Source organism: Chamaea fasciata, unplaced genomic scaffold (assembly GCF_029207755.1).
Source record: "Chamaea fasciata isolate MVZ Bird 193981 ecotype frontalis unplaced genomic scaffold, bChaFas1.0.hap1 SCAF_216, whole genome shotgun sequence".
Classification (NCBI taxonomy): domain Eukaryota; kingdom Metazoa; phylum Chordata; class Aves; order Passeriformes; family Sylviidae; genus Chamaea; species Chamaea fasciata.
In genome coordinates, this window is record NW_027094301.1 from 16,290 (window position 1) to 35,414 (window position 19,125).

Here is a 19,125-nt window from a genome sequence, read left to right on the forward strand (position 1 = left end):
ACCTGTGCCTTTATTTGGAGGGGGAGGGGAACGGGGAGGGGAATCGGGTCCAGGTGGGGAGGGGAGGGGCCCAGGTGGGTCCCAGGTGTCCAGGGTGGGTCCCAGGCGAGTCTCAGGTGTTCAGGAGGAGTCTCAGGTGGGTCCCAGGTGAGTTCCAGGTGCTCAGGGAGGGTCCCAGGTGAGTCCCAGGTGTCTCAGTAGTAAAGCTCCCGGTCCCACCAACCTGACAGGGGAGAGAACCCGGACAGGTGAGGGGGGGGGGGGCAGCCCCCAGGTGTGCTGGGCGTGTCCCAGGTGTGTCCCCAGGCGCGCGCCCAGGTGCGCCCAGGTGCGTCACTCACTCCCCGGGTGTCTCCGCACTCCCAGTTTCCGGATCTCGTCGTAGACGAGGATGAGGAGCCCGAAGGGCATCGGCACCAACCACCACTGGAACCTGGGCAGGTGAGACGGGTGAGCCCCAGGTGAGCCCCAGGTGTGCCCCAGGTGTGCCCCAGGTATCTCAGGAGGTTCCCAGGTGTTCTTTGGGGCTCCCAGGTGTGTGTCGGGGTCCCCAGGTGTGTGTTGAGGGTCCCCAGGTGTGTTTGGAGTCCCCAGGTGTGTGTTGGGGTCCCCAGGTGTGTGTTGAGGGTCCCCAGGTGTGTGTTGAGGGTCCCCAGGTGTGTGTTTGGGGTCCCCAGGTGTGTGTTTGGGGTCCCCAGGTGTGTTGGGGTCCCCAGGTGTGTGTTGAGGGTCCCCAGGTGTGTGTTGAGAGCCCCCAGGTGTGTGTTTGGGGTCCCCAGGTGTGTGTTTGGGGTCCCCAGGTGTGTGTTTGGGGTCCCCAGGTGTGTGTTGGGGTCCCCAGGTGTGTGTTGAGAGTCCCCAGGTGTGTGTTGGGGTCCCCAGGTGTGTGTTTGGGGTCCCCAGGTGTGTGTTTGGGGTCCCCAGGTGTGTGTTGAGAGTCCCCAGGTGTGTGTTGGGGTCCCCAGGTGTGTGTTGGGGTCCCCAGGTGTGTGTTGGGGTCCCCAGGTGTGTGTTGGGGTCCCCAGGTGTGTGTCGGGGTCCCCAGGTGTGTTTGAGGTCCCCAGGTGTGTGTTGAGAGCCCCCAGGTGTGTCTGGAGGTTCCCAGGTGTGTCTGGGGGTCCCCAGGTGTGTGTTGGGGTCCCCAGGTGTGTTTGGGGTCCCCAGGTGTGTGTTGAGAGCCCCCAGGTGTGTCTGGGGGTCCCCAGGTGTGTCTGGGACTCACCTGATGGGCATGAAGTTGAAGACGTTGGGCATCCCCGGGCAGTAGCAGAGGAAGCAGCCGATGCACACCTGGAACACGATGGCCACCACCAGGGTGCGGTTCCTGTGGGACACACCTGAGTGTCACCTGAGTGTCACCTGGGTCACCTGACACCTCCGCTAACACCTGTGACACCTCTCACCTCTTGGACCGCTTGTACCTGCCCCATCCTACACCAGTCCCCAGGTGTAGCATACCTGTCCTCTACCCGTCCCCAGGCGTGCCCAGGTGTGCCGTACCCGTCTCAGGTGTGCCGTACCTGAAGGGGCCCTGCTGGAAGAGGGAGAGGCGGCGCGTTTTGCGGATCAGCACGTCGGCGATCTGGCACATCTCGATGCTGATGAAGAAGACGGTGTAACAGGTGTACTGCTGGTACCTGCGCTGCCAGAACGTCTGCGGGGACAGGTGAGGCGCAGGTGAGGCGCCGCAGGTGAGGCGCCGCAAGGTGAGGCGCCGGGTGTGTTACCCACGCGCTGCTATCCGTAGCTGGGAGCGCCCAGGTGAGCGCCCAGGTGACGCCCACCCACTTCGGGCTGCTCAGGTGAGCGCCCAGGTGAGGGCCACGCCCACCCACTGCTGGCCGCTGTGAGCACCCGGATGAATGCCCAGGTGAGCAGCAGCCAGGTGAGCCAGGTGTGCCCAGGTGTGCCCAGGTGTGTGCCCAGGTGTCCCCAGGTGTGTTCCCAGGTGTTCCCAGGTGTGCCCAGGTGTCCCCAGGTGTGCCCAGGTGTGTTCCCAGCTGTGCCCAGGTGTGCCCAGGTGTGTGCCCAGGTGTCCCCAGGTGTGTTCCCAGGTGTGCCCAGGTGTGCCCAGGTGTGTCACTCAGGTGACTCACCCACTGCTGCCCGTAGCTGTGTGTACCCAGGTGAGCCAGGTGTGCCCAGGTGTGTGCCCAGGTGCTCCCAGGTGTCCCCAGGTGTGTGCCCAGGTGTGCCCAGGTGTGCCCAGGTGTGTCACTCAGGTGACTCACCCACTGCTGCCCGTAGCTGTGTGTACCCAGGTGAGCCAGGTGTGCCCAGGTGTGTGCCCAGGTGCTCCCAGGTGTCCCCAGGTGTGTGCCCAGGTGTGCCCAGGTGTGCCCAGGTGTGTCACTCAGGTGACTCACCCACTGCTGCCTGTAGCTGTGTGTATCCAGGTGAGCTAGGTGTGTTACCCACCCACTGCTGACTGCTCAGGTGTGTGCCCAGGTGCGCCCAGGTGCGCCCAGGTGTGCCCAGGTGTGTCACTCACCCACTGCTGCCCGTAGCTGTCCTGCAGCTCCTGCTCGTGTGGGCCCAGGTGTGCCCCCAGGTGTGCGCCCAGGTGCGCCCAGGTGCGCCCAGGTGCGCCCAGGTGCGCCCAGGTGTGTCACTCACCCACTGCTGCCCGTAGCTGTCCTGCAGCTCCTGCTCGTGTGGGCCCAGGTGTGCCCCCAGGTGTGCGCCCAGGTGCGCCCAGGTGTGCCCAGGTGTGTCACTCACCCACTGCTGCCCGTAGCTGTCCTGCAGCTCCTGCTCGTGCGCGTCCTCCCAGCGCGGCCGCAGCCCCAGCACCAGCGCCGGCCACCAGCCCTCCTGCGCCATGGCCACGAAATAGTCCACGAACCCCGCGAAGGACTGGATCACACCTGGACACAGGTAACGGGACAGGTGAGACACAGGGGAGGGAGACACAGGGGAGGGTGGGACAGGTAACGGGACAGGTAACGGGACAGGTGAGACCAGCCCTCCTGCGCCATGGCCACGAAATAGTCCACGAACCCCGCGAAGGACTGGATCACACCTGGACAGGTAACGGGACAGGTGAGACCCAGGGGAGACACAGGGGAGGGTGGGACAGGTAACGGGACAGGTAACGGGACAGGTGAGACCAGCCCTCCTGCGCCATGGCCACGAAATAGTCCACGAACCCCGCGAAGGACTGGATCACACCTGGACACAGGTAACGGGACAGGTGAGACACAGGGGAGACACAGGGGAGGGTGGGACAGGTAACGGGACAGGTAACGGGACAGGTGAGACCAGCCCTCCTGCGCCATGGCCACGAAATAGTCCACGAACCCCGCGAAGGACTGGATCACACCTGGACACAGGTAACGGGACAGGTGAGACACAGGGGAGGGGGAGGACAGGTGTGGGAAGGGCTGGATCCCACCTGGCCGACAGGTGAGACACAGGTGAGGCCGCAGATGAGGTGAGGGGGGAGACGGAGGGTTTCAGGTGGGCACAGGGCACAGGTGGCGCGGCAGCCAGGTGTGCGGAGACCTGGAGAGCCAGGTGTGCAGGCAGCCAGGTGTCTCGGCACGCAGGTGAGCCCAAACCCCCCCAGGTGACCCGCTGATCCAGGTGTGCCAGCGCACAGGCGACCCCAAACCATCCAGGTGGGGGCACACCTGGCCACGCCCCCAAATCCAGGGGAGTGCACACCTGGCCACGCCCTCACCTATCTGGAAGTAGGAGTAGGCCGCCAGGGGCTCGTTGACCAATCGGTCGCGCCGGGGGTCGCGGGGCCTCAGGTGCATGATGTCGCTCTCGGCACGCTCGTAGGCCAGGGACACCGACGGGAACTGCGCAGGTGAGCCAGGTGAGGGGCGTGGCCGGGCGAGGGACGCTCCTCCCCCCCCGCCACGCCCGCGCACCCCGGGGGGGGCCCCAAAAAACGGCACCTGGGGGCAGCAAAATGCACCTGGGGAACCCCAAAATCGGGGGTTGGGGGGGGGGCGGGCTCAGGTGTCCCCAGGTGTGTCCCCAGGTGCGCCCAGGTGTGCCCAGGTGCGCCCAAATCCCGATTTCCCCCAGTTTTCTCCCAAATTTCACTGTTGCTCCCCATTTCCCCGCCCCCAGGTGTGCCCAGGTGTATCCCAGGTGTATCCCAGGTGCGCCCAGGTGCGCCCAGGTGTATCCCAGGTGTGCCCAGGTGTATCCCAGATGTGCCCAGGTGTATCCCAGGTGCGCCCAGGTGCGCCCAGGTGTATCCCAGGTGTGCCCAGGTGTATCCCAGATGTGCCCAGGTGTATCCCAGGTGCCCCCAGGTGCGCCCAGGTGTATCCCGGATGCGCCCAGGTGTATCCCAGGTGTGCCCAGGTGTATCCCAGGTGTGCCCAGGTGTGCCCAGGTGTATCCCAGGTGCGGCCAGGTGTATCCCAGGTGTGCCCAGGTGTATCCCAGGTGTGCCCAGGTGTATCCCAGGTGTGCCCAGGTGTGCCCAGGTGTATCCCAGGTGCGCCCAGGTGTATCCCAGGTGTGCCCAGGTGTGCCCAGGTGCGCCCAGGTGCGCTCACGATGTCGGTGCAGAGCTCGATGAAGAGGATGGTGATGCAGCCCAGGGGGAGGGGCACGCTGGCCGTGATGTAGATCAGGTACGGCGCCAGCTCGGGGATGTTCTTGGTCAAGGTGTACGCGATCGACTTCTTCAGGTTGTCGAAGATCAGCCGGCCTGCGGCAGGTGAGGGCGGAGCACAGGTGTGCGGGGAGACAGGTGCGCAGGTGTGCGCAGGTGTGTGAGCAGCCAGGTGCACACAGCCAGGGAAACCCCGGACCCAGGTGATCTGAGCACACCTGTCCCCACCTGCTCAGGTGACATCACACCTCTCCCCACCTGCCCAGGTGTGTGTGCACACCCAGGTAACCCAAATCCGGGTGACCTGTCCCCACCCGCCCAGGTGAGCGCATCCCACCCGCCCAGGTGAGGCCATCCCACCCGCCCAGGTGAGCCCATCCCACCCACCCAGGTGAGGCCATCCCACCCGCCCAGGTGAGCCCAGCCCACCGGCCCAGGTGAGGCCATCCCACCCACCCAGGTGAGCCCATCCCACCCACCCAGGTGAGGCCATCCCACCCGCCCAGGTGAGCCCAGCCCACCCGCCCAGGTGAGCCCAGCCCACCCGCCCAGGTGAGCCCATCCCACCCGCCCAGGTGAGCCCATCCCACCGGCCCAGGTGAGCCCAGCCCACCGGCCCAGGTGAGCCCATCCCACCCACCCAGGTGAGCCCAGCCCACCCGCCCAGGTGAGCCCATCCCACCGGCCCAGGTGAGGCCATCCCACCCGCCCAGGTGAGCCCATCCCACCGGCCCAGGTGAGCCCAGCCCACCCGCCCAGGTGAGCCCATCCCACCGGCCCAGGTGAGGCCATCCCACCCGCCCAGGTGAGGCCATCCCACCCACCCAGGTGAGCCCATCCCACCCGCCCAGGTGAGCCCATCCCACCCGCCCAGGTGAGCCCATCCCACCCGCCCAGGTGAGCGCATCCCACCGGCCCAGGTGAGCCCAGCCCACCCGCCCAGGTGAGCCCAGCCCACCGGCCCAGGTGAGCCCATCCCACCGGCCCAGGTGAGCCCAGCCCACCCGCCCAGGTGAGCCCAGCCCACCCGCCCAGGTGAGCCCATCCCACCCGCCCAGGTGAGCGCATCCCACCCGCCCAGGTGAGCGCATCCCACCCGCCCAGGTGAGCGCATCCCACCGGCCCAGGTGAGCCCAGCCCACCCGCCCAGGTGAGCCCATCCCACCGGCCCAGGTGAGGCCCACCTTGCTCGACGCCGGTGACGATGGAGGCGAAGTTGTCGTCCAGCAGGATCATGTCGGCCGCGTTCTTGGCGGCGTCGGAGCCGGCGATGCCCATGGCCACGCCGATGTCGGCCTTCTTCAGCGCCGGGGAGTCGTTGACGCCGTCACCCGTCACCGCCACGATGGCGCCCTGGGGACGCGGGACAGCGGGGACAGCGGGGTCAGCGGGGTCAGCGGGGTCAGCGGGGTCACTGGGGTCAGCGGGGTCACTGGGGTCACTGGGGTCATTGGGGTCAATGCAGTCAGTGGGGTCATTGGGGGCACTGGGGTCAATGGGGTCAGCGGGGTCAGCGGGGTCAGCGGGGTCACTGGGGTCACTGGGGTCATTGGGGTCAGCGGGGTCACTGGGGTCAGCGGGGTCAGCGGGGTCAGAGGGGTCACTGGGGTCACTGGGGTCATTGGAGTCACTGGGGTCATTGGGGCACTGGGGTCACTGGGGTCATTGGAGTCAATGGGGACATTGGGGTCAATGGAGTCATTGGGGTCAGCGGGGTCATTGGGGGCACTGGGGTCCCTGGGGTCAATGGGGTCATTGGGGTCAATGGGGTCAATGGGATCGTTAGGGTCATTGGGGTCAATGGGGTCAATGGGGTCAATGGGGTCATTGGGGTCAGTGGGGTCATTGGGGTCACTGGGGTCAATGGGGTCAATGGGGTCAATGGGGTCATTGGGGTCAGTGGGGTCATTGGGGTCACTGGGGTCACTGGGGTCACCGGGGTCACTGGGATCACTGGGGTCAATGGGGTCACTGGGGTCATTGGGGTCACTGGGGTCATTGGGGTCACTGGGGTCACCGGGGTCATGGGGGGGGTCGTGACCTCACGGTGGCACCTTGTGGCCGTCCCTCCCCACCATCCCCCGCTGTCCCCGAACCCCCCCAGGTGCGCCCCCAGGTGCGTCCCCAGGTGCGCCCCCAGGTGCGCCCCCAGGTGCGTCCCCAGGTGCGCCCCCAGGTGCGCCCCCAGGTGCGTCCCCAGGTGCGCCCCCAGGTGCGTCCCCAGGTGCGTCCCCAGGTGCGTCCCCACCAGGCGCTGGCAGCTCTCCACGATGACGAGTTTCTGCTGCGGCGACGTCCGAGCGAAAACCATCTCGGGGTGTGTCCGCAGCAGGTGCTCCAGCGCCCCCGGCGCCATGGCGGCCAGCTCCGCCCCCGTCACCACCCGCGCCCGCGCCTGCCTGCGGGGGACACGCCTGTCACACCTGGGCACACCTGGGCACACCTGGGACACACCTGGGGACACCTGGGGACACCTGGGGACACCTGGGACACACCTGGGGACACCTGGGGACACCTGGGACACACCTGGGGACACCTGGGGCACACCTGGGGACACCTGGGACACACCTGGGCACACCTGGGACACACCTGGGACACACCTGGGGACACCTGGGGACACCTGGGCACACCTGGGGACATCTGGGGACACCTGGGGACACCTGGGCACACCTGGGATACACCTGGGGACACCTGGGACACACCTGGGGACACCTGGGGACACCTGGGCACACCTGGGCACACCTGGGATACACCTGGGGACACCTGGGACACACCTGGGGACACCTGGGGACACCTGGGTACACCTGGGGGTCACCTGGGATACACCTGGGCACACCTGGGATACACCTGGGGACACCTGGGGACACCTGGGGACACCTGGGATACAGCTGGGGGCACCTGGGGACACCTGGGGACACCTGGGGACACACCTGGGGACACCTGGGGACACCTGAGGGTCACCTGGGGACACCCATCACACACCTGGGGCCACCTGCAGCACCCCTGTGGCCCCGGCCGGGCCCTCACCTGGGGTCCACCTGCTCGAGGGGCAGGTGCAGGCGCGCGGCCACGTCCTCGGGGGTCTCGCTGCCCTCGGAGATGATCCCCACGGCGGCCGCGATGGCCTTGGCCGTCACCGGGTGGTCACCCGTCACCATGATCACCTGGGGGCACACCTGGGCTCACCTGGGGGACTCACCTGGGCTCACCTGGGGGGCCTTTGCTCGGTGTCACCCGCCCCAGCGTCCCCAACTTCCCATTGTCCCCACAATGTCCCCAAACCCTCCAATGTTCCCATCCCCGTGTCCCCCCAGTGTCCCCCAGTGTCCCCAGTGTCCCCAGTGTCCCCAGTGTCCCCCAGTGTCCCCAGTGTCCCCAGTGTCCCCAGTGTCCCCCAGTGTCCCCAGTGTCCCCCAGTGTCCCCAGTGTCCCCAGTATCCCCAGTGTCCCCAGTGTCCCCAGTGTCCCCCCAGTATCCCCAGTGTCCCCAGTGTCCCCCCAGTGTCCCCAGTATCCCCAGTGTCCCCAGTATCCCCAGTGTCCCCCAGTGTCCCCAGTGTCCCCAGTGTCCCCAGTATCCCCAGTGTCCCCCCAGTGTCCCCAGTATCCCCAGTGTCCCCAGTGTCCCCCCAGTGTCCCCCAGTGTCCCCAGTGTCCCAGTGTCCCCAGTGTCCCCAGTATCCCCAGTGTCCCCAATGTCCCCAGTGTCCCAGTGTCCCCAGTGTCCCCAGTATCCCCAGTGTCCCCAGTGTCCCCCAGTGTCCCCCCGGTGTCCCCAGTGTCCCCAGTGTCCCCAGTGTCCCCAGTGTCCCCAGTATCCCCAGTGTCCCCAGTGTCCCCAGTGTCCCCAATGTCCCCAGTGTCCCCAGTGTCCCCAGTGTCCCCAGTGTCCCCCAGTATCCCCAGTGTCCCCAGTGTCCCCAGTGTCCCCAATGTCCCCAGTGTCCCCAGTGTCCCCAGTGTCCCCAATGTCCCCCCAGTATCCCCAGTGTCCCCAGTGTCCCCAGTGTCCCCTAATCCCCCAGTGTCCCCGCTGTCCCCGCTGTCCCCGCTGTCCCCGGTGTCCCCGGTGTCCCCGCTGTCCCCGCTGTCCCCGCTGTCCCCGCTGTCCCCGGTGTCCCCGCTGTCCCCGCTGTCCCCGGTGTCCCCGGTGTCCCGTACCCGTATCCCGGCCGTCCGGCACTTGCGCACGGCCTGGGGGACGGTGGCCCGGGGCGGGTCGATGAGGGACACGAGACCCGCGAAGCAAAGTCCCCGCGCCACCTCGGCCAGCGCCTCGGGGGGCGTCCCGGCGGGGACCGTGCCGGGGGGCAGCCAGCGGGCGCAGAACCCTGGGGACAGTGTTGGGGACATCAGTGACGTCATTGGGGACGTCAGTGACGTCATTGGGGACCGTGCCGGGGGGCAGCCAGCGGGCGCAGAACCCTGGGGACAGTGGGGACAGTGTTGGGGACATCAGTGACGTCATTGGGGACGTCAGTGACGTCATTGGGGACCGTGCCGGGGGGCAGCCAGCGGGCGCAGAACCCTGGGGACGACAGTGGGGACATCAGTGATGTCATTGGGGACGTCAGTGACGTCATTGGGGACATTGGGGACATTGGGGACATCAATGGGGATATTGGAGACATCAGTGACGTCATTGGGGACATCAGTGACGTCACTGGGGACACCAGTGGCATCAATGGGGACATCAGTGACGTCACTGGGGACACCAATGGGGACATCCATGGGGACACCAATGGCATCGCTGGGGACAATGGGGACAGTGTTGGGGACAACGGGAACATCAATGGGGACAATAGGGACGCCAGTGACGTCATTGGGGTCATCGTGGGGGTCACGGGGGTCATCGGGGTCGTCACTGGGGACATTGTTGGGGTCATCGGGGTCACTGGGGTCACCATTAGGGTCATTGGGGGGAGAGGTCACGCCCTCTTCCCCTCCCCCACCCTCCCAAGCCCCTCCCCCTCCCTTTAGCCCCGCCCCCAACTCACCGAGCACCCTCTCGCCCCGCCCCCCCAGGTCCAGACACGCCCCCTCCAGGCTCCGCCTCCACTCGGCGTCCAGCGGCTGCTCCTCCCCCCGCAGCAGCGCCCCCTGGCAGCGCTCCAGCACCCGCTCGGGGGCGCCCTTGAGCACCAGGAGCTGCCGGGAGCCCGCCTCGTGCACCGACACCTGCACAGGTGAGGGACAGGTGAGGGACAGGTGAGACACCTGGGACAGGTGAGGGACAGGTGAGACACCTGGGACAGGTGAGAGACAGGAGAGACAGGTGAGACACAGGTGCCCTTGAGCACCAGGAGCTGCCGGGAGCCCGCCTCGTGCACCGACACCTGCACAGGTGAGGGACAGGTGAGACACCTGGGACAGGTGAGGGACAGGTGAGACACCTGGGACAGGTGAGAGACAGGTGAGACAGGTGAGACACAGGCGCCCTTGAGCACCAGGAGCTGCCGGGAGCCCGCCTCGTGCACCGACACCTGCACAGGTGAGGGACAGGTGAGACACCTGGGACAGGTGAGGGACAGGTGAGACACCTGGGACAGGTGAGAGACAGGTGAGACAGGTGAGACACAGGCGCCCTTGAGCACCAGGAGCTGCCGGGAGCCCGCCTCGTGCACCGACACCTGCACAGGTGAGGGACAGGTGAGACACCTGGGACAGGTGAGGGACAGGTGAGACACAGACAGGCGCCCTTGAGCACCAGGAGCTGCCGGGAGCCCGCCTCGTGCACTGACACCTGCACAGGTGAGGGACAGGTGAGACACCTGCACAGGTGAGGGACAGGTGAGAGACAGGTGAGGGACAGGTGAGACACCTGGGACAGGTGAGGGACAGGTGAGACACCTGGGACAGGTGAGAGACAGGTGAGGGACAGGTGACAGACAGGTGAGACACCTGGGACAGGTGAGACACCTGGGACAGGTGAGGGACAGGTGAGAGACAGGTGAGACACAGGCGCCCTTGAGCACCAGGAGCTGCCGGGAGCCCGCCTCCTGAACGGACACCTGCACAGGTGAGGGACAGGTGAGACACCTGGGACAGGTGAGGGACAGGTGAGGGACAGGTGAGACAGTTGAGAGCCCGCCTCATGCCCCAACACTCTGCACAGGTGAGACAGGTGAGACCCAGCCAGGTGAGAGCCCACCTGCGCTCACCTGGAATTTGTTGGTGGAGTTGAAGGGCAGCTCGGCCACCTTGGGGTAGCGCCCCCTGGCGGCCGCCACCGACCCCGACGTCACTTCCGCGAACTTGAGCAGCGCCGACTCCGAGGCGTCGCCGATGACGTCACGCTGGGGGGGCGGGGCCGAGGTGAGGACACGCCCGCTTCGCCCCTCCCGGTGACCCCGGACCCCAAACCAGTACAAACCAGTACAAACCAGTACAAACCAGTGACTCCAAATCCCCCTTTAACCCCCTCCCAGCCCCTCCCGGTCGGTCCCAGTACAAACCAGTATCCCCAAACCCCAAACCAGTATAAACCAGTATAAACCAGTAACCCCAAATCTCCTCCCAGTCCCCTCCCAGTACAAACCAGTGACCCCCAACCCCCTCCCAGTCCCTCCCAGTCCCTCCCAGTCCCTCCCAGTCCATCCCAGTCCATCCCAGTCCATCCCAGTCCATCCCAGTCCCTCCCAGTCCATCCCAGTCCCTCCCAGTCGCACCTGTGCCACGGGCACGCCGTCCTGGCCGGGTTTGAACTGGGCGCGGTTGCAGAGCGTGATCACCTGGCTGAGCAACGCCCACGACTCCGACGATTGGTCGAAGCTCTGACCTGGGGGAGGGGGGAGGGGGTGGGTGGGGACAGGTGAGCTCACCTGGGGGCCAGGTGTGTGCCCCAGGTGTGTCCAGGTGTCCCCATCTGCCCCCAGGTGTCCCCAGGTGTCCCCAGGTGTCCCCAGGTGCGCCCAGGTGTCCCCAAGTGTGGCCTGGTGTATCCCCAGCAAAGCTCAGGTGTCCCCAGGTGTGTCTCAGGTATCCCCAGGTGTCCCCAGGTGTGTCCCCAGCTGCCCCCATCTGCCCCCAGGTGTGCCCAGGTGTCCCCAGGTGTCCCCAAGTGTGGCCAGGTGTATCCCCAGCAAAGCCCAGGTGTCCCCATCTGCCCCCAGCTGCCCCCAGGTGTGTCCCCAGCTGCCCCCAGGTGTCCCCAGGTGTCCCCAGGTGTCCCCAGGTGTATCCCCAGGTGTCCCCAGGTGTCCCCAGGTGTCCCCAGGTGTATCCCCAGGTGTCCCCAGGTGCCCCCAGGTGCCCCCAGGTGTCCCCAGGTGTCCCCAGGTGTCCCCAGGTGTATCCCCAGGTGCCCCCAGGTGTATCCCCAGGTGTGTCCCCAGGTGTCCCCAGGTGTCCCCAGATGTCCCCAGGTGTCCCCAGCTGCCCCCAGGTGTCCCAGGTGTCCCCAGGTGCCCCCAGGCGCGCCCCCGCCTCACCCGACTGGTCCTCGGTGGTGTCGGCGGCGTGCACCTGCCCGTCGAACCACAGGTGCGCCACGGTCATGCGGTTCTGGGTGAGCGTGCCCGTCTTGTCGGAGCAGATGACGGAGGTGGAGCCCAGCGTCTCCACGGCCTCCAGGTTCTTCACCACGCAGCTGCGCCGCGCCAGCCGCTTGGCCGTCAGCGACAGGCACACCTGCGCAGGTGAGGGCGCGCCTGGGCAGGTGAGGGCACGCCCGGCAGCTCACCTGGCCCCGCCCTTGAGCACCTCTGGGTTTGTGGTGGGACGGGTGAGGATGTTGATGGTTTCCGTCTCCACCTTCGTAAATCCGGGTGCCGTCACCTGTCCTCACCTGTCCCCACCTGTCCCCACCTGTTCTCACCTGTCCCCACCTGTCCTCACCTGTCCCCACCTGTCCCCACCTGTTCTCACCTGTTCCCACCTGTTCTCACCTGTCCCCACCTGTCCCCACCTGTCCTCACCTGTCCTCACCTGTTCTCACCTGTCCCCACCTGTCCCCACCTGTTCTCACCTGTCCCCACCTGTCCTCACCTGTCCCCACCTGTCCCCACCTGTTCTCTCCTGTTCTCACCTGTCCCCACCTGTTCTCACCTGTTCTCACCTGTCCCCACCTGTTCTCGCCTGTCCTCACCTGTCCCCACCTGTTCTCACCTGTTCTCACCTGTCCCCACCTGTTCTCACCTGTCCCCACCTGTTCTCACCTGTCCTCACCTGTCCCCACCTGTTCTCACCTGTCCTCACCTGTCCCCACATGTTCTCACCTGTTCTCACCTGTCCCCACCTCTCCTCACCTGTTCTCACCTGTCCCCACCTGTCCCCACCTGTTCTCACCTGTTCTCACCTGTCCCCACCTGTTCTCACCTGTTCTCACCTGTCCCCACCTGTTCTCACCTGTCCTCAGGTGTCCACACCTGCCAGGTGACCTCCCACATCCTGGTAGGACCCATAACAACCTCAGGGCCTCCAGAACTTCAGGTAGAACCCACAAAAACCTCAACACTTCCGTAACTTCCAACCCCACCAGGTATCCCCCAGGTGTCCCCACCTGTCCACACCCGTCCCCAGGTGTCCCCCCCGACCCTCCCACATCCCCATGGGACCCCCAAAGGATCCCCAAGACCTCCACAAAAGGTGGCAGAACCCCCCCTCCCCCCCACCCCACCTCAAACCTCCCTCAACTTGCCCACCCTTGGCCGCCCCCCAGGTGCGGTCACCTGCGCAGGTGGGCGTACCGTGACGGTGGCCAGCAGCCCCTCGGGCACGTAGGCCACCACGATGGCCATGAAGAAGACGAGGGCGCGCAGGAAGGGGTAGCCGATGAGCATGGCCACCAGGAAGAAGGAGGCGCCGAAGAGCACGGCCAGCCCGGCGATGATGTCCACGAAGTGCTCGATCTCCACGGCGATCGGCGTCTTCTCCTCGCCCACGCCCGAGGCCAGCGAGGCGATGCGGCCGATCACCGTGCGGTCGCCCGTGCTGATCACCAGCCCCGTGGCCGTACCTGCGCGGGCAGGTGAGAGCCAGGTGGGACCCAGGTGGGAACAGGTGGGACCCAGGTGGGACCCAGGTGGGAACAGGTGGGACCCAGGTGGGACCCAGGTGTGTCCATGTGAGACCCCATCTGAGTGTGACCCTGATCTCCAGGTGGGACCCAGGTGTGTCCAGGTGTGACCCAGGTGTCTCCAGGTGTGACCCAGGTGTCCATGTGAGATCCCCATCTGAGTGTGACCCAGGTGTGACCCTGATCTCCAGGTGTGACCCAGGTGTGACCCAGGTGTGACCCAGGTGGGACCCAGGTGTGACCCAGGTGTCTCCAGGTGGGACCCAGGTGTCCATGTGAGATCCCCATCTGAGTGTGACCCAGGTGTGTCCCAGGTGGGACCCAGGTGTGTCCAGGTGAGACCCTATTCTCCTGGTGGGACTTAGACCCTCAGGTGAGACCCAGGTGTGACCAGGACTCAGCTGTGTCCAGGTGAGATCCCCATTTGAGTGGGACCCAGGTGTCCCCAGGTGTGTCCCCGGTGTCCCCAGGTGTCCCCAGGTGTGTTCCAGGTGTGTCCCAGGTGTCCCCAGGTGTGTCCCCAGTGTCCCCAGGTGTCCCCAGGTGTCCCCAGGTGTGTCCCCAGTGTCCCCAGGTGTCCCCAGGTGTGTCCCCAGTGTCCCCAGGTGTGTCCCAGGTGTCCCCAGGTGTGTCCCCAGGTGTCCCCAGGTGTCCCCAGGTGTGTCCCAGGTGTCCCCAGGTGTGTCCCCAGGTGCGCTCACCTTCCAGGCACATGGTGGAGAAGAAGGCGATGTTGCGGGTCTCCAGGTGAGACTCGTGCGTGCACTCAGGTGAGCGCGTCTGCGGCTCCGACTCCCCGGTCAGCGACGAGTTGTCCACCTGGGCCGGGCCCCGCCCACACCTCAGCCTCCAGGTGTGCGCCCAGGTGCGCGCCCAGGTGTGCTCAGGTGCGTTCCAGGTGCCTCCCCAGGTGTGTCCCAGATGTGTCCCCAGGTGCCCCCCAGGCGTGTCCCAGGTGTCCCCAGGTGCAGCTCCAGCTGTGCCCAGGTGTGCCCAGGTGTCCCCCAGGTGCGCCCAGGTGCGCTCACCTTGCAGCCCTGCGCCGCCAGGATCCGGATGTCGGCCGGGACTCGGTCGCCACCTTTGATCTCCACCAGGTCGCCCAGGACGAGCTCGGCCGCGTTCACCTGCAGCGTCTGCCCCGCCCGGACCACCGTGGCTTGCTGCAGGTGAGCGCAGGTGAGGGACAGGTGTGCACAGGTGTGGCCCCAGGTGTGCCCAGGTGCACCCAGGTGTGTCCCCAGGTGTCCCCAGGTGTCCCCAGGTGCACCCAGGTGTGTCCCCAGGTGTCCCCGGGTGTCCCCAGGTGCCCCCAGGTGTGTCCCCAGGTGCGCCCAGGTGCGTTACCTGCGGCACCAGGTTGCGGAAGCTGGCGATGATGTTGGTGCTCTTGAACTCCTGGTAGTAACCGAAGCAGCCGGTGACGACCACGACGGCGATCAGCGCCACGGCCAGGTACAGCTGCGCAGGTGAGCACAGGTGAGCCCAGGTGCGTTATAACCGCGTTCCAGGTGTGTTAGAACTGCCTCGGCTGAGCCCAGGTGTGTTATACCTGCCTCAGGTGAGCCTGGGTGTACCCCCAGGTACTCCCGTGTGTTACAGGTGTACCCCAGGTGCACTCAGGTGTATCCCAGGTGTACGCAGGTGTATCCCAGGTGTACTCAGGTGTACCCAGGTGCGCCCAGGTGTACTCAGGTGTACACAGGTGTACTGAGGTGTATCCCAGGTGTATCCCAGGTGCAATGAAGTGTATCTCAGGTGCACTCAGGTGTATCCCAGGTGTACTCAGGTGTATCCCAGGTGCACTCAGGTGTACCCAGGTGCACTCAGGTGTATCCCAGGTGTACTCAGGTGTACCCCAGGTGCACTCAGGTGTATCCCAGGTGTACTCAGGTGTATCCCAGGTGTACTCAGGTGTGCCCAGGTGTACGCAGGTGTATCCCAGGTGTGTCTCACCTGTCCCAGGTGTACTCACGTTGTCGGAGCTGCCGCGGTCCCCCTCGCCCTCCTGCACGCCGTAGGCGATGAGGCAGATGGCGGCCGCCAGGTGTGTCCCCGTGTCCCCCCATGTGTGTCCCAGGTGTATCCCAGGTGTGCCCAGGTGTGTCTCACCTGTCCCAGGTGTACTCACGTTGTCCGAGCTGCCGCGGTCCCCCTCGCCCTCCTGCACGCCGTAGGCGATGAGGCAGATGGCGGCCGCCAGGTGTGTCCCCGTGTCCCCCCATGTGTGTCCCAGGTGTATCCCAGGTGTGCCCAGGTGTGTCTCACCTGTCCCAGGTGTACTCACGTTGTCCGAGCTGCCGCGGTCCCCCTCGCCCTCCTGCACGCCGTAGGCGATGAGGCAGATGGCGGCCGCCAGGTGTGTCCCCGTGTCCCCCCATGTGTGTCCCAGGTGTATCCCAGGTGTGCCCAGGTGTGTCTCACCTGTCCCAGGTGTACTCACGTTGTCCGAGCTGCCCCGATCACCCTCGCCCTCCTGCACGCCGTAGGCGATGAGGCAGATGGCGGCCGCCAGGTGTGTCCCCGTGTCCCCCCATGTGTGTCCCAGGTGTATCCCAGGTGTGCCCAGGTGTGTCTCACCTGTCCCAGGTGTACTCACGTTGTCGGAGCTGCCGCGGTCCCCCTCGCCCTCCTGCACGCCGTAGGCGATGAGGCAGATGGCGGCCGCCAGGTGTGTCCCCGTGTACCCCCATGTGTGTCCCAGGTGTATCCCAGGTGTGCCCAGGTGTGTCTCACCTGTCCCAGGTGTACTCACGTTGTCCGAGCTGCCGCGGTCCCCCTCGCCCTCCTGCACGCCGTAGGCGATGAGGCAGATGGCGGCCGCCACCCACATGAGGCACTGCAGCCCCCCGGCCAGCTGCCGGCCGAAGCGCACGCAGCCAGGTGTGCCCCGCGGGGGGCGGAGCTCGTTGGGGCCGTCCCGGAGCAGCCTCTGCGCGGCCTCGGCCTCCGACAGGCCCTGGGGGCAGAGGGCGGGGGTCAGGGGTCACTCCGGGGTCAGCTGCGGGGGGGGGGGGGCGGCGGAGGTCACTCGGGGGTCAAAGGTCACCTTGGTGGCGCTGGTGCCGTACTTGACCTCGAGCTCCTTCACGTCCAGTTTGTGATCGTCCTGCGGGCACCGGAACAGACCAGTGAAAACCAGTATGGACCAGTGTGGACCAGTATGGACCAGTGTGGACCAGTGTGGACCAGTATGGACCAGTGTGGACCAGTATGGACCAGTGACCCCAAATCCCCTCCCAGTTCCATCCCAGTCCCCCCCAATGAACTCCCAATGTCTCCCTGGCTCCCCCCGGTGGCGGCTTCGGGAACTGCAGCGCCCTCCCAGTCACTCCCAGTCTGTCCCAGTTTGGCCCAGTTTGTCCCAGTCTCCCTTAATCCCATCCCAGTTCCCTCCCAGTACAAACCAGTTTATCCCAGTCCCCTCCCAGTTCCCCCAATGAACTCTCGGTGTCTCCTCCGCTCCCCCTGGTGGCGGCTTCGGGAACTGCAGCGCCCTCCCAGTCCCTCCCAGTTTATCCCAGTTTGTCCCAGTTCCCTCCAAAACCCTCCCAGCCCCCTCCCAGTTTATCCCAGTATAAACCAGTTCATCCCAGTTCCCCTCAATGAACTCTTAGTGTTTCTCTGTCTCCCCCTGGTGGCGGCTTCGGGAACTGCAGCGCCCTCCCAGTTTATCCCAGTTCATCCCAGTCTGTCCCAGTTTATCCCAGTCTGTCCCAGTTTATCCCAGTCTGTCCCAGTCCCTCCCAGTCCGTCCCAGTCTCACCAGTTCCAGTTCCCGTTTCATCTCCTCCAGCCTCTCTCGCTCCTTTCGGCGCCCGCGGCCCCGCCCGGGGGGGGAGGGGCGGAGCTCGAAGTTCTGGGGCGGGGTCAGAGAGGGGGGAAGGGGGCGGGGTCAGGGGGGAGGGGGCGGGGCAGGGGGTCTCTCCTTCCTCCCTCTCCCCTTCATCCTCCTCCGTGTCCTTCCTCCCTCTCCCTCCGTCCCTCCTCCTCCTCTCCTTCCATCTCTCCCTCCTTCCTCCCCTTCTCCATCTCCCCTCGATCTTCCTCCCTCCTCCCTCCTCCTCCTCCTCCTCTTCCCTCTCTCCTCCATCCTCCCTCCCTCCATTCCTTCCTCCCTTCTTCCTCTCCCCTCCCTCCTCCTCCTCCTCCTCCATCTCTCCTTCCCTCTCACGTCTCCCTCTCCCCTCGATCTTCCTCCCTCTCCCTCCCTCCTCTTCCTCTCCCCTCCCTCCTCCTCCTCCTCCTCCCTCTCTCCTTCACCATCTCCCTCCTTCCTCCCCCTCCCTCCCTCCTCTTCCTCCTCCGTCCCTCCCCTCTCACCTCTTTCCCCATCCCAGTTCTCTCCCAGTTCTCTCCCAGTTCTCTCCCAGTTCTCTCCCAGTTCTCTCCCAGTTCTCTCCCAGTTCCCGCCTTTTATCCCCCGCGGGCGCCGCCCCAAGGTGACCCCACCTGGGGGAGGGGGAGGGGCGGGGACACCTGAGGGACACCTGGGGGGGGGGGGGGGGGTTGGGGGGTAAAAGAGGGAAAATTCGGGGGAAAAAAATGGGGAAAATTGGGGGAGAAATTGGGGAAAAATTGGGGGAAAATTGGGGGAAAATTCAGGGGAAATTGGGGAAATTTTGGGGGAAAATTGGGGAAAAATTGGGAAAATTTGGGGGAAAATTGGGGGAAAATTGGGGGAGAAAAAATTGGGGAAAAATTGGGGGAAATTGGGGAAAATTGGGGAAAATTTGGGGGAAAATTGGGGAAAAATTGGGAAAATTTGGGGGAAAAATCGGAGAAAATTGGGGAAAAAAATGGGGAAAATTGGAGGAGAAATTGGGGAAAAATTGGGGGAAAATTGGGGGAAAATTCAGGGGAAATTGGGGAAATTTTGGGGGAAAATTGGGGAAAAATTGGGAAAATTTGGGGGAAAAATCGGAGAAAATTGGGGAAAAAAATGGGGAAAATTGGAGGAGAAATTGGGGGAAAATTGGGGGAAAATTGGGGGAAAATTCAGGGGAAATTGGGGAAATTTTGGGGAAAAAATGGGGAAATTCAGGGGAAATTGGGGAAAAAAAAAATGGGGAAAATTGGGGGAGAAATTGGGGAAATTTTGGGGGGAAATTGGGGAAAATTCGGGGGAAATTTGGGGGGGAAATTTGGAAAAATTCGGGAAAACTTTTGGGGAAAAAAAAAAGGGGGAAAATCGGGGAAAACTTGGGGAAAATTGGGGAAAAATTGGGGAAATATTGGAGAAAATCCGGAAAAATTTGGGGAAAAATTGGGGAAGAAATTGGGGGAAATTCGGGGATAAGCTGTGGAGAATTTGGGGATAAATTTGAGGGAAAATTCTTGATTTTTGGGGAAAATTTGAGGGAAAATTTGGGGGCAAAATCGGGGCAAGTTTGGGGATGAATTGGGGATAAATGGGGAAAAATTGGGGGGAAAAATCGGGATTTGGGGGGTGAAAATCCGCGATTTTTGGGAAAATTTTGGAAAACTCGGGGAAAGATTGGAAAAATTGGGGGAAACTTGGGGAAAATTG

General features: G+C 64.7%; 1 protein-coding gene across 1 annotated transcript; it reads right to left on the bottom strand.

Moving 5' to 3' along the window:
• Positions 1-3: 3 nt before the first annotated feature.
• Positions 4-18,100, bottom strand: LOC136304912 (potassium-transporting ATPase alpha chain 1-like). The gene is made up of 23 exons (XM_066208333.1): positions 17,919-18,100; positions 17,362-17,454; positions 16,645-16,704; positions 16,351-16,554; positions 14,943-15,056; positions 14,624-14,758; positions 14,297-14,414; positions 13,267-13,535; positions 12,010-12,208; positions 11,248-11,357; positions 10,741-10,875; positions 9,577-9,757; positions 8,741-8,910; positions 7,607-7,743; positions 6,828-6,978; positions 5,764-5,932; positions 4,521-4,675; positions 3,683-3,806; positions 2,722-2,867; positions 1,521-1,654; positions 1,223-1,324; positions 342-433; positions 4-223 (listed from the first exon to the last, which is right to left on the bottom strand). Exons 1-23 carry the CDS (start codon positions 17,928-17,930, stop codon positions 195-197), a joined length of 3,039 nt encoding a protein of 1,012 aa, XP_066064430.1. The 5' UTR covers positions 17,931-18,100; the 3' UTR covers positions 4-194.
• Between the last annotated feature and the right edge of the window lie 1,025 nt (positions 18,101-19,125).